The sequence below is a fragment of the Loxodonta africana genome, chromosome 4 (assembly GCF_030014295.1).
Source record: "Loxodonta africana isolate mLoxAfr1 chromosome 4, mLoxAfr1.hap2, whole genome shotgun sequence".
In the NCBI taxonomy this organism is placed as follows: Eukaryota; Metazoa; Chordata; class Mammalia; order Proboscidea; family Elephantidae; genus Loxodonta; species Loxodonta africana.
In genome coordinates this window covers 158848451-158862416 of record NC_087345.1, presented here as the reverse complement: position 1 = coordinate 158862416, position 13966 = coordinate 158848451, and the positions used below count along the sequence as shown (strand labels likewise).

The 13966-nt window shown below is 41.7% G+C and overlaps 1 protein-coding gene across 1 annotated transcript in view; it reads right to left on the bottom strand.

Moving 5' to 3' along the window:
* The window catches only part of CACNB2 (calcium voltage-gated channel auxiliary subunit beta 2), a 411362-nt gene extending 400184 nt beyond the window's left edge, over window positions 1-11178 (bottom strand). The window contains exons 1-2 of the mRNA XM_064284899.1: window positions 11029-11178; window positions 2053-2145 (exon numbers count right to left, since the gene is read on the bottom strand). Coding sequence (XP_064140969.1) covers window positions 2053-2145; window positions 11029-11148 — 213 coding nt within the window. The 5' untranslated portion in view covers window positions 11149-11178. The remainder of the gene's footprint in view (window positions 1-2052; window positions 2146-11028) is intronic.
* Window positions 11179-13966: the final 2788 nt, after the last annotated feature.

Genomic DNA, 13966 nt, shown 5'->3' with positions numbered 1-13966 from the left:
CTAATAAGCTCTGGTCTCTGTACATTTGCCTTTTCTTGTCTTTTTATATAAGTGAGGTCATAGAATATTTGTCCTTTTGTGATTGGCTTCTTTTGCTCAGCATAATGTCTTCAAGCTCCATCCATACTGTAGCATGTATCCAAACAGTTTTTAAAGTTCTTATAGAAACATACTGTTCATAAGAATATAATCTTAAGGTTTTCAAAGTTACATGTCATCTTGTGTTGCTTTATGGCACCTACTATGCATACCAAGAGCTTGTATTTTTTTTTTTCTGTATCATGTCCCACAATGTTCAGCCCTGATATGATGACTCAGAGTTGTGGATTCTAGTTCCCCAGGTTCGATCTTGTCTCAGAGGCAGGATAAGCATGGATGCTTAAAATGGAAAACGCCTTGGGTAACTTTCCTTTAACTGACTCAGCTAAGCTAAGTAACTATTTCTCAAGGCCCTTCATCCATACTGAGGCCCATGACGCCTGCATTTTGCCCATGGTAACATCAGGCCAGCGCACACATCTTCAGTTCCTCAAACAACCTTCCGCACTCCTTCTGACGTTAGAACATGGCTCTAAGGCTGGGTGTCACTTGGCTTTATCTTCTTTTTTTCCTCTCTAGATGTTTCTTGGCCAAAAAGCTCCACTCTTTCTTAACTAGTGTTCTTTTTTCTAACTTCCCACCACGAAAACAATTCTCAGTTGGCATATGACCAGAACTAAAATTTTTACTAGTCACCTCAGAGGGACACCATTTGTGGACTCAAATGTTGCATACGGGGAACTGAGGGTGGAGAGGGATCATCGTTTGTCTGTGTAAGGAAAGACTAAGCAAGCGGCAACCAGCTAATAACAAAATCTCAGTGATGCAACAGGGGAACGAACAAGTTTAAGCCCAAATGCTGCTACTGTGGGGGAGAAAGAGGGAAGGGAGGCTCTGAGAGAGTGCCACAAAGAGCAAACAGAGCTAAGGAGAGCCAACAGAAAGCAAGGCATACTGTCCCTGACAAAAATAAAGCCCAAAATGTTATAAAGGATTTATAGAAGACCCTCCTTCCACAGAAACAGGGGCAAAGTGGGACCTGAGGCCATGGTGAAATGCACAGGAAGCAACAGGGAAAAATGGCATCCGAAAGACATGCAGCAGCTTTTCCAGTTGACAACCAGCATTTTGGGGAGCGAGCTGTCACTGAGAAGAGATTATGATAACGTTGGCCAGATACTGGTCGTAGTTCATTCAGCTAAGAACAGGTTCTGCCCTGTACTCTCCTCCCAATTTTGCCTCTCCACTGAGAGGTGTTCGATGAAGATACATGTTCACCTGAACCTGGGAAGACTTTAGTGCTGACATAGAACCCTCAGCAGTCTGGTTGCCTGTGTTCTTCCTCTGTTAATTTGAGTCCTTTCTGTTACATATAGAAGAATGTTTATATGTTAGGGAGCAAGACACTGACTGTTTAGTCTAGGAGATAGTTCCAGACTGCAGGGCAGGAGTATGTCACACATTACTGAAATGAGGCTACATCTCCAAAGGCAGCAATAGTTTAAATCATGTCTCAGAGACATCGCATGTTCTCGTCCACCTTAGCAGCCTCGACCATTTCAAAACCAAGAACAATTTTTTTTTCTTTTTCCATCCAAGCCCAAAGTGGGAAACAGAAGAAAACTCAAGCTAGAGGAAACCTAGAGAAACACTATTATCTGAACTTCATAGTTGGCAATATAGACACTTCCCCGCCCCCTCATCCAAATAAAAGCCTGTGAACATTTCTTCAGGAGTTCACTTATTCTATTATAAAGAAATCTTTGTAATGGACTTCACACTTGCCTTTCCCCAAACTGCCAAGAGCGTCATTATTCAGAGTCTCACTTCGTTAAAATATCTTAGTTATGGCATTGAATGGCACAATTTTCACCTGAACAAAAAGTAAATATAATAATAACAATATGTAAACCTAAAGCTTGAGGGTGAAAAATCAACTTAACAACAACAAAAAAAAAAACTAAATTGATTTTAATACGCATCTCAAAGCCGTCAACTTAAGAGCCACTTTACCTGCCGAACGAAGCTATTTGAGGTAGTGTCAGATGAAGTGCTGCCATCAGAGCCTTTAAATCTGTTTTTCCTTCTAGCTCCTTTTCCATACGACTACAAAAAAGACAAAAACAAAGACAAATGAGATTACTATTAGATTCTTTCACAGGCTCTAGGCTTAGTTTGATAACATGCCAAAAACCAAAATAAGGACCAAACTGCCATCATAAGGGCATCCTTAAAAAAAAACAAAGTTATTATTGGGATCACAAAATTTTATCTCAAACCAGAGAGTATATAGAGAGAAGAAGTTTCCAGACAAAGAACTGATGAATTAAAACAACTTATGGTATTCGTAAATATGTTAGCAGTCACAAGGCAAAAGCCACTAAAGATCAAGCATTTCAAAATACGCATTTAAGAACAGAAAGTTAAAGGCCAGGTGAGTTGTTTTACTAATAAGAGTAGGGTAAACACAAGCATCGACAAATGAACTTGTTTTTTCTATTATATGCACAGTTTACAAAAAAAGCACTGAGAATAAACTACGCATCAATCTGTGTTTAAGTCCAGGCACAAATAAAGTTACTGCAAATATTAAACATTAAAATAAAGCTGAGCTTTAGAGATAAATATGCCTAGGTTTGAATCCTGCCTATAGCAAGCCATAAGCAAATTTCTTAACCTCTCCAAGCAGCAGCCTTCTTATCTTTAAAGTTGGGATATTAGCACCTGACAGGGTTGTTGGAAGTATTATATGAAATATATAACAGGAACAAGGTTGGACAGGAGGGGATAAATTGGTCTAAAGTGTACAATATGCTTAGAATTATTAAGAGTCACAGAGATTTTCTTACATTATCAGAATTTATAGAATTTATTTTTTTTAAACAAGCACATTCGGGTTTTGAAAATGCTACTTTGTTATGTTTTACATATTCACATGGTTTTCATTAAAATGGAAATATCTTATAAACCATAATATACATAGCATTTGGACAAGTTAAAATCTATTACAAACATTTGTGTCATGAGTAATTTAGAGGAATTTGCAATCAGTGAGAGAATGATACAATCTTAAAGCAAAAAAAAAAAAAAAATTCTTAAATAAGTTTGTTCTTCTCCAAGGATCTAGGGGATTTATACAATGCAAATGTGTTTCCATGGTATTTAATTAAATTTCAACTTCATAAAAGGAAAGACCATCTAGGCTTGGCTTTCATAATGTACAAGGTTCTCCTCACTTAGCAGCTTATTCTTCTTACTTATGTAAACATTACTCAGTAAACTGCTGAAAAATAACATTCTTTCAACATCTTTCTTTCTTGTCCAATTATGTAAAGGTTTGGACAGAAGTGTCTTCCAAGGCTTAAGAAATTGAAAATAAAGTATGAAAATTTTCTTCAGGTATAAAAAGTTTACATTGTTCCATATGAAAAAATATCATTACCTTGAAAGCAGCTTTGAGACCTATCGTGTTCCTTGCTGGGGTGGGGGGTGGGGGGAACAAACCTATGTTAAATGCTTTATTTATCTTCATGAGAAAAATATATTATCTCTGAGAACAAAGACAAGACACCTCATTACTGGATGACCCGTTAATGGGTCATTCCAGTACCATTTTGAAATGAGTGAAGAAGAGTGTCTTTGAAACTCTATTACTGTAATTGGTTTCAGCTTTTTTAAAAGTGTATTTTACCATTCAGCTGCTTTGGTGTGTAAGCTTTTTCATGGCTGCTCACCACTGCACACATGGGCACTGTGAGAGCCACACAACGTTTAAAACGTTCATTCCCAGGTGAAGCCATAGTCCTCGGTAGGAAGTTAAAACCCACTGGAGTAGAGTGGATTCTGACTTAAAGCAAACCTATGTATGGTATAGTAGAACTGCGCTCCCTCCATTGGATTTTCAATGCCAGCTAAAAGGCTGGCGGTTCTAACCTACCTAGCAAGGCCATGGAAGAAAGGTCTGGCAATCTGCTTCCATAAAAAAAAAATAAAAACCAAAAAACTAAACCCACTGTCATCGAGTCAATTCAATTCCAACTCACAGAGACTCTAAAGGACAGAGTAGAACTGCCCCATTTGGTTTCCAAGGCTGAAATCTTTAGGGAAGCAGACTGCCATATCTTTCTCCTGATTGAATCATCGCCAACCTTTCGGTTATCAGCCTAGCGCTTTAACCACTCTGCCACCAGGGCTCCTCCATAAAGGTCATAGCCAAGAAAAGCCTATGCAACACGAGAAAACACGTGGAGTCGCCACAGTTGGAGTTCACTCAACAGCAACGGATTTGTTTTTTTTGGGGGGGGGACGGGAGGTTGTTTAATCTTACGAAAGTAGATTGTCTTTCTTTCACAGCTTCATGGGATGGATTCAAACAGCCAATTTCTGGGTTAGTGCAAACCATTTGGACCACCCAAGGACCTAGTTAGAGACATTTAAAAGGTCTCATCAACACTTTCAAGTCCTTGGGGACACTGTACATAAACATTTTATTGCAGGTGTACTTAGCAATATCCTATGCAATGATTAGATGATAGAACTATTACAGTTTTCAACTGTACTAGGACATAGTTTGCACACTAAAAATCTATAGCACACTGAATGGCACACAAAGTGGTGGTCGTTTTGAGGAAAATAACTCAAGAAAAACATATTATCCTTCAATCACTTAAATTTGTGAGGGATAGCACACTCATACCCATTGCTGTCTGTTACTTTCGACTCACAGCGACCCTATGCGGGGTGTTTTTTTGAAACTTTAACTTGTTCGTGCTTTAATTGTGTCCTAGCAAATCCCTATTCGTCATGTATCAGATATATTAAAAACCAAACTAAATAGATAGACTTATGTATGCCTCAGAAACCCTGGTGGCATAGTGGTTAAGTGCTACAGCTGCTAACCAAAGGGTCAGCAGTTCAAAACTGCCAGGCGCTCCTTCGAAACTCTATAGGGCAGTTCTACTCTGTCCTATAGGGTCGCTATGAGTCGGAATCAACTCAATGGCACTGGGTTTGGTTTTTTTTTTTTTTTTTTGGTTTATATATGCCTCTATTCTGCTACTTCACTAATTTCAACAATAATTTATCTTCCATAGTCTTCTTTTTTTTTTTTTTTTAGGTATAGACAATGACTAGTTATTTCTTATAATGATATCCTGGACCAAAATAAAAAAAAATTAAGCATCTTTTGGAACGCTAACAGCTCATTTTTATGTACTTTAAAAAATGGCAGTGAAAAGTTATACTGTCATTACAAAATTAAGATTCCTTAAACTAAATGCATATTTAAAATTAAATCCATTTTATGGTACTGATTTGTTATTTTAGTTACTTTACATCTTGGAAAATAAAGACTAGAGTGTTTCATCTGAATGAAAGAAAAACAATGTGAAGCCAAACATCCTCTAAATGAAAAAAGATGGGTAAGATAAAGTATTCAAATGGTAAGGTGACTAAATTTGGAAAAGAAGTATTTGTTACTTCGAAGCAGCTCCTTTAACGATCAATGGTTTTTCTGAGTATTTCTCAACAACACTACCCCTTTTTTCCCAATATACAAAACAGATAACAATCAGAGCTGCCCAGGAAAAGGGAGAGGAGGAAGGGGCTTTGGCTTGGCCCCAGTGCAAAGCTTTACTGTAAGAGTCCCCCTGACACATGCAGAACCCTGGTCTTCCTCAGAACCCAGTCCAAAAAGTCATTAATTCCCATTTATCGCCTATTAGCTATATGAAATAAGGAGCCCTGGCAGCATAATGGTTAAGCACTCAGCTGCTAACCAACAATTGGCTGTTCAAACCCACCCAACTGCAGAGAAAGGTCTAGAGATCTGCTCCTGTAAAGGTTACAGTCAAGAAAACCCTAGGGGGCAGTTCTATTCTGTCACATGGGGTCGCTATAGGTCACTGTCACACAGTGCTCAGGAAAAGGCTAAGGACAAACCTTGCCTTCTGCACAATTTACCTCCTGCCAGACATGGAAAGATCTCTAAGCCAGGCCCAGTTACTTTAAGTGTTGTAATAATTAATTTTATCTCCCCACAATTGTGAAAGTTAAATGCGTGCCATATACCATTTGTAGGGTGTAGAAGCATCCCACAATAACAAAATTGAACATGCCAACACCTCCCTTCAGGGTTAACATACTTTGTTCATCTTTTCTTGAAAAGGCCAAGGCTACACACAATATACAACTCAAAGGAATTGAATAAGACTGTAGGCAAAGAAGTCTTCACATAAAAATCAAAAGTATGAAAAGGTACATAAAACTACAAGACCAGCTAAACCTCAAATCACCTATCAAGTCAGATACCACATTACCAATTTTAAAACACACCCAGAAATTGATTGGCATATTTTTAAAATTCTCCCATACCCAATCAAGGAAAAGAAATGAAAATAGTAAAAATACCATTTAAGAGGAAAGAGATGGTGGTTAGGTTTTAGCAAAAGAATCAAGTACAGGACCCCGTGACAACTGTTTGGAGACCACAAAAGCCTAACTTGAAATACAGACATAAGAACATTTCTGGAAACCAGTGTTGATTTGGTCAAGAGCCACGGGAAAACGGCTGCTGCTCTTTTTAGATAAAGCTCCTTGCTACGGCAATTCAGGATGTTGCCATTACCAGGCTGTATTACTACAACATGCTTAAATAGCATCTGGCAAACTCAGCTGGGGTGGAACCAGCTGGGATCTGTTGCTAGGAGCAAAACAAACAGGCCCTCTGGTTGCTGTCTGTTCATTTTCAGGTATGACTGGAGGGGCCAGTTACAATCTCTTTGAGGCCTAAATTGCTGAGATACTGCCCTTGTTCCTCATGCATTTCCTCTTCTGTCCTCATCCTATTCTCAATCCCTTGCACCTGCTTCCCATCTACCCAGCCTTCATACGCCATCCATTCAACGCCTCCCCGTGAACTGCTAGTGCTGTAATTCACAGCATTGCTGCCCAACAGCGAGAAGACGCAAGCCACACACAGGGAATCTTCATTTTCTATAGCCATATTATAAAGGTAAAAAGCAATGGATGAAACTAATTGTAACTACATATTTTATTGAACTATACATGTTACCACTTAAACATGTAATAATATAAAAATTATTAATGAGATGTTCTATATTCTTTCTTTCATACTCAATTTCTATGAATATTTTATATTCATAGTCCGTCTCGATTCGGACTAGCCACATTTCAAGTATTCAACAGCCACATGTGGCTAGTGCTACTGTATTGGACAGTGATGATTTAGAGTTTTAGGTAGAGACTCCTACTTTTGTATCTTTTCTTTGGAGGTAGACTGAGTCCGAGGTTGCACCGAAACTGTTCAATAAAACCAAAAAACCAAACCCACTGCCGTCGAGTCGATTCTGACTCATAGTGACCCTGTTCAATAACCAAAAAAAACAAACCCACTGCCATCAAGTCGATTCCAACTCATAGCGACCCTGTAGGACAGAGTAGAACCGCCCCATAAAGTTTCCAAGGAGCGCCTGGCGGATTTGAACTGCCGACCTCTTGGGTAGCAGCTGTAGCACTTAACCACCACACCACCTGTTCAATAGGTTACCTAAAAAAGCAATGCAATTTGCTCAAACCAGAAGTTTCCTGAATTTGCAGTTAGATTGCTCTGTACTTCTCACATAAGAATTGTATTTCATGCCCTTTTTGACAGAGTGCTGGGGGGCTAGGCGGGAATGTATAGGGTGCCCCATCCCTAGGCGGGAGTATCCATGCAAAAAAGGAAAATGGGTAGAGTATGTGACTCTACATGTTTAGCTTTAATCATACAAAACTTGCAACATAATCCGGAGATGAAAGAGAAAAGATTCTTAAAATCCATGATTGCTTAGAAGTTCCATTTGTAAACGAAAATTTCATTTCCCAGTGGAATTACTATCACTTAGGGCCACAAAAAAGGTGGCTGCTCCTGAGGCAGCCTCCTTTTTTTCAAGCGGTTTCACTGCTGGTCTGTCTTGACCAAACAGAGATGAATTAGATGGCTTTGCCAAGTTTCACACAGCCCCATGATGCTCTGATTTATTAGCTATAAAATAAACAAGGCAATGTTTCCCTCAAATAACGAATGTGATATAAACACAATTCAAGTAAAATTGCTTTCATTTTTGGAAGGTAGAGAAAGCAAAGAAATGGATGCTGATACGGCTGAATGTTTACACTTATCTCTTTATAAAATCCAGCCTTACTTTTCTCCTCCTCCCTTACCTATGCAATTCCTTTCCAGTCCCTGTGAATTGAGTCTCTGCAATGTCTCATGCATACAGCCCTCTTACCTATTATTAGTTTAGGCCTTATTATCTCTCTTGCCTACCCAAACTGTTATAGTGATCTTCCCTCTGGCAGCTCCAGCGCTAGATTCCAAAGGCTCTGAGCCACCTTACAGGGCATCACCAGGCAAATCCTCTGAATTAGCCGTTATGTGGTTCCAATGTGGAACACCTTCCATGGTTCTCTTTTGTCAAGAACACTGCTGTTGTCAGTCGCTTTGAGTCTATTCCAACTCATAGCTACCCCATGTGCACAGTGTAGAACTGCTCCGTAGGGTTTTCAAGGCTGTGCCCTTTCAGAAGCAGATCGCCAGACCTGTTTTCCGAGGTACCTAGGCTGAGTTCTGAACCACCAACCTTTTGGCTAGTAGTCTACAGCTTAACCATCTAAGCCACCCAGTGACTCCTACTAAGAATACCAGAGGCTCTAAAGCCTCCAAGATGTGGCCTCAAATTATCTTGTCAGCCTAAGTGTGCCCAATCCGTATCTTTCTCTTTGTGTGCTACAAAACTTCCAACTGCTGTGACACTGCTTCATGTATGGCCCCTCAGTACCTCTAAGAATCTCTCCAGAAATCTGAACCTTTCTCTAAATCTCTTCTCAAATGTCACCTCTTCCATGAAGTCCTAACAAACTACTCCAAATAGAATATGCATGATCCCTGGAAACCATGTAACATTCTGCACTTCTCTTATAACCTCATGTCATACAAGCATTCCATATTTTTCATATTTGCAGCTACTGGAGCATAAGTTCTTTGAAGGCAGGAATTACGTCTTCTCACGTCTGAATCCATTCACATTGCCGCTGTACAATTCATATGTGCTGACTTACATTTAATTATATAAATCACTAGGTATCTCCTATCTGAACACAGTCATACCTATTATATCTTCCCTAACTTTGACCGCCATGAATTCAGAAACTCTACTTTTACATCAAGAATAAAAACTTTACAAATCTCTTAAGGAAGATTTAAAAAAAAAAAAAAAAAAAGGTCGGGGAGAGAGTCTAAAAGACCTTTCCCCCTGTCGTCAACATTCAAGACCTTCATCTCGGAATAACCAAGGTTTCCAAGCACATGTTCCATTCTCATTTAACCTGGCAAGCATCTAGATAAAATCAGAGGTCTAGAACAAATGTGAAATATTTTGGTAAGAATTCAGATCCTCTGGCAGAGCTAGATATGGAAATGGAGGTGGTTAGTTAAATGTCCCCACTCTGATGGTGACGCTAAACAGCCCAAGGCAAACTAAAATCTAGCTGTTTTACCTCTAAGAAAGAAATAGATTTCTGAGTATACAAGCCTTGGTTTCTACATTCTTCCTCCATCCCAAATCAAGGTGGATTATATGTTTTAAGTTCGCATGTTGATTTTCCAGTGGTAAAAGGATTTTTGACAAAGCTTGGCTATTATGCCACCGAAACTACCAGAATTACGGTATCAAAATATTTAGAGAAGTTAATTTCCATCACCTATCAAAAACAAACAAAACAAACACATGTAATTTTATTTCATTTTCTCACCCCTGTGCCAATTACTACAGTAAGTGATATTGTAACATGCTCACTCTCTGGCCGTCTTAACACAGGTTTTACAATCCGGCACATGTAGGTTTGAAATCAACAAACCAATAACGTTGAGAAGAGACATTTCTCCAAAAAGATGATTGTAATGTAACCCTAACTTGTTCACATCACTGGCCATTCAGCCCACAGCTTGGAGTCTTTAGTCATTTCCCTGCTAGGATAAAAGTTGAGGAGTTGATTACGCTGAGACCTTAAGGTGTCTGTAATCCAAACTGTACCTGCCAAAGCCTTACGTAAAAGCCACCTTATCATTGCCCAACGCCTACAACTGACATCTCGTTTCACAAAGACCAGCAAGCCTGAATTTCTTCCAGAAACCGTGAATTCTCACCAGAAAGGAAGGCGCCCTGGACCCTGAAATGGCTAACATTTCAGGAATAAATACAAATCAAAAAACTTTCTCCTCCCCAACTTGCACTTGTTTTAAGGAAAAAGAACGAGGGGTCCAGGCAAACCCTGGCAAGTGCCCTGAGGGTCCAGGAGCGCTGAGGAGAGCTGTCACAGCGGCGTATCTATAGCCCCAGGTGCGGGGGAGGCTGTTCCAGACAGAGGGGCAGAGCGCCCCCACCCACCTACCCCCACCCACTTCTACCCCTTCATCCCCCTTACACACACACCAAAAAAAAAAAAAAAATGGAACCCCCACCCCAAGCCCCAGAGCCTATCCAAAAAGGTCCGCGTTGGAGAAAGAGATGCAGGAAGCGGACCCCCTCACGCCCATCCCGGACTCACGATCTTGAGCAGGTCCAGTCCACTCGCCTGGTTCATGTCTCTCCATGTGCCTCTCCCGGGAAGGGGCGAGGAGAGCTGCCGAGGAGCAGCCCCGTAGAAGCCTCTGAAGACCGGGAGGTCTTCCCCGCCCCTTCCCACTTGCTTCGCAGAAGCAGCGAAAAATGGAAGCCGGAGAAGAGCGAAGGAAAAACGAAAAAGGGCAGGGTCACCGGCGCCAGGAGAGAAGGTGGCAAATGGTGAGGAAAGAAGGTGGCGGCGGAGGAGACCCAGGCAGGAGAGAGCTGCAAGACTAGAGATCTTAGAAGAGCAGGCGCTGGGAGAGATGGAGGTCAGCACCCGCGCGTCTCACAAAGAAAGGAGAAAGCGCCGCGCTCTCGCTACCTGTGCCGCGGCTCCGAGCGCCCCCGCGGGAGCTGCGTTATCCAGCAGTTCCATCTGTATCTCCTGCGCCACCGCCGCCGCCGCTGTGGGAGGCGACTTGGACATGTCGCTTTGGACCATTGGCGAAAAGTCGGATCGAAGAAAGCTGCCAGCCCCTCTCCGAGGCTCTCCTCCTCCTTCTCTCTCCCCAGCCCCCCCTTCCCCCCGCTCGGGGTGCAGCCTCAGGCTCGGCCCAGCCGCGCAGCGCAGCGCTGCGCAGCGCCCCGCAGCGCCGCGGTGCTCCGCTCTGCGCTCCCTCGCTCTCAGAGCGCGGGACAGGGCTGTGCCATTTTGAAAAGCGAGAGCCTGGGGACCCGAGAGGCGGTGACTCGAGGACGCGGTTTAGTGGCTAGTCAGGGGGGTCTCCGTCCGCTTGGCAGCGGTGGCCGGGAGCCTGGCTAGCTCCGTAGCGGGCAGAGTGAGCGCGGAGCGGCGGCGGCAGAGCCCGGCGGCAGAAACGGGAGCTGCCGGCGCCGGGGAGGTCCTCGCCAAGAGAGGAGGGAGCAGGGGGAGCGTGAGCCCAGGGGGAGGCGCGTCGGAAAACCAGAGTGACAAGGCAACCGAAACGCCGCGGAAAAGTTCGTCTCAAGAGGCGCGGGCTGCATGGGCTCCTACCCAGCCGCTGCGCGTCGCCGTGGCACACGCGTTGGAAAGTTGTTCAAAGCCACGAAAGCGCAGCCTTGCGCCGGGGAGGTTCTTTCTCAGGCTGCACTGCTGAACTCCCATTTCTCCAACATCACCTCTACCAAACTCTCTGAGCTTCCGGGCGAGAACTAGCCGCTAACTTCCGAAGGGGGCCAGGGTAGAGTGATTGGAGAAGCTCCGCTCGTGAATTGAATGTTTTAAATCTATGAAGGCCTACCATAGCACCGGAAAGCAAGTGCCGACAAAGAATGTCCCAGCAGCAGTCGTAGGCACTTGATTATGTTAATAACGAGGAGCCAGAAAAGGAATGGGAAAGATGAACTAAAGATTGGGATCCTGCTGGAATCTGGAGCCGACCTCTTGAACTCGGTCCAAACTGAACATTTCCAAATCCGACCTCGCATTTTTCCTTTAAGACTGCTGTTTATCTCATCTTTGCCCTGGTGCCAAACAGCACTATATTGCTCGCAGAGCTGGACTTTTCTATAGGGTTGAGAAGTCTGAATATCACATTTTGGACAAAATAAGCATTCCCTTAAGGGAACATTAAAATTAGGACCAGGAGCTTTTGATGAGGGGTAGTGGCTATAAAGAATGTCTCATTTAGAACATTCCACTCAGATACTCTTAAGAAACATATTTTTATATTACAGAGTGCATCTCAATTCAAAAAGTTCTACTAGTGGAAATCTCTGTACAAGTTTCCCAGGTTTTAGGTTTGTTTTATAAAAACACACACAAAAAAATTTTTTATACATGTATACTGACATACACATGCAGAAATTTAATACAGTAGGCTTCAACTGCCTTTCGTACTTTACCGTGATATATTAAATTATTAGAGGATACAACATGTGATCTCAAAGATAATTACAGATATTTTAAATGTATGGTCACCATACACTGATTTGACCAGGCTTTAAGGAATAGTCTTGGTACGGTTAGAGATTTAGGCACATCCAAAGTACCATTGATTTTCCTAAGTTTAATTGAAATTGCCATTTTTATTTAAATCTTACTGAATGTTAAACAGAAGCATTGAAGTCTTTGTAATAAAAACAAAGTGCCATTTTGAAAAGTCACAGACTGCAGAACTGGGAGACCTTGGCTTGGGTTGCGGGTGGGTGGTAGACCAGCAAATAGGAGGGGTGGGCTCCCTCGTTTAGCAGTCATGGCTGAGTGCCTCCCCAGCACCCTGGCAATGATTTATTTTTTAAAAAATTCATTTCTAATAATAATAAGCATGTGTGTATGTATGAAAATGGAAAAGAAATTATATTTGAAGGTTTAGAATTACAGTCTATTTTAGCTCCATGATCTGTTCACAGAATACGATTTTGGGCGTATTCTTTTAATTAAATTGTTGAGGTTTCACTATAGTGTGTTTACATCTGAGAGATAGCATTAAATCTAGTTCTAGACTAGACTGTAAACTCTGTATGGGTAAGAATCACATTTATTCACCTGGGCACACTCAGGAGTTCTTTCAATATCCATTCAATAAAGTGTGAAGCCAGCTTCTATTTGTGTGCCACTGGACTAGCACAGACAACCAAAACCAGGTCAAGGCCCTCTTGGAGCCTACAGTCTAGTTAGTAAACACTTACAAGCCAATCAACACACAATTGTGGAATGAAGGAATTAATTAATGAATGACGAATTCTAACACAGTTAAAAAACACCAGTCCTTGCTCTGACAGGGACCACAGTAGAGGGTCCCAGACAGAGCTGGAGAAAGTGTAGAACAAAATTCTAACTCACAAAAAAAAGACCAGACTTACTGGCCTGACAGAGACTGGAGCAACCCTGAGAGTTTTGGCCCCTGACACCCTTTTAGCACAGTAATGAAGTCACTCTGGAGGTTCACCTTTTAGCCAAAGATTAGACAGGCCCACAGGGCAAAAGGAGACTGGAGGGGCACACCAACCTAGGGGCAAGGACTAGAAGGTAGGAAGGGATAGGAAAGCTGGTAATAGGCAACCCAAGGTCAAGAAGGGAGAGTACTGACATGTCATGGGGTTGTTAACCAATGTCATAAAACAATGTATGTACTAACCTTTTAATGAGAAGTTAGTTTGTTCTGTAAACCTTCGTCTAAAGTACAGTAAAAAAAAAAAAAAAAAGTCATAATGAAACAGTGTTTTCTTATGACATCTGTCTGATTTCTTAAAAAAAATTTTTTTTTTTTTTTTTTTTTTAGAGCATACTTAATTATTTGTTGTAAAAATGGCATGACAGGAGCATCTCACCTCTT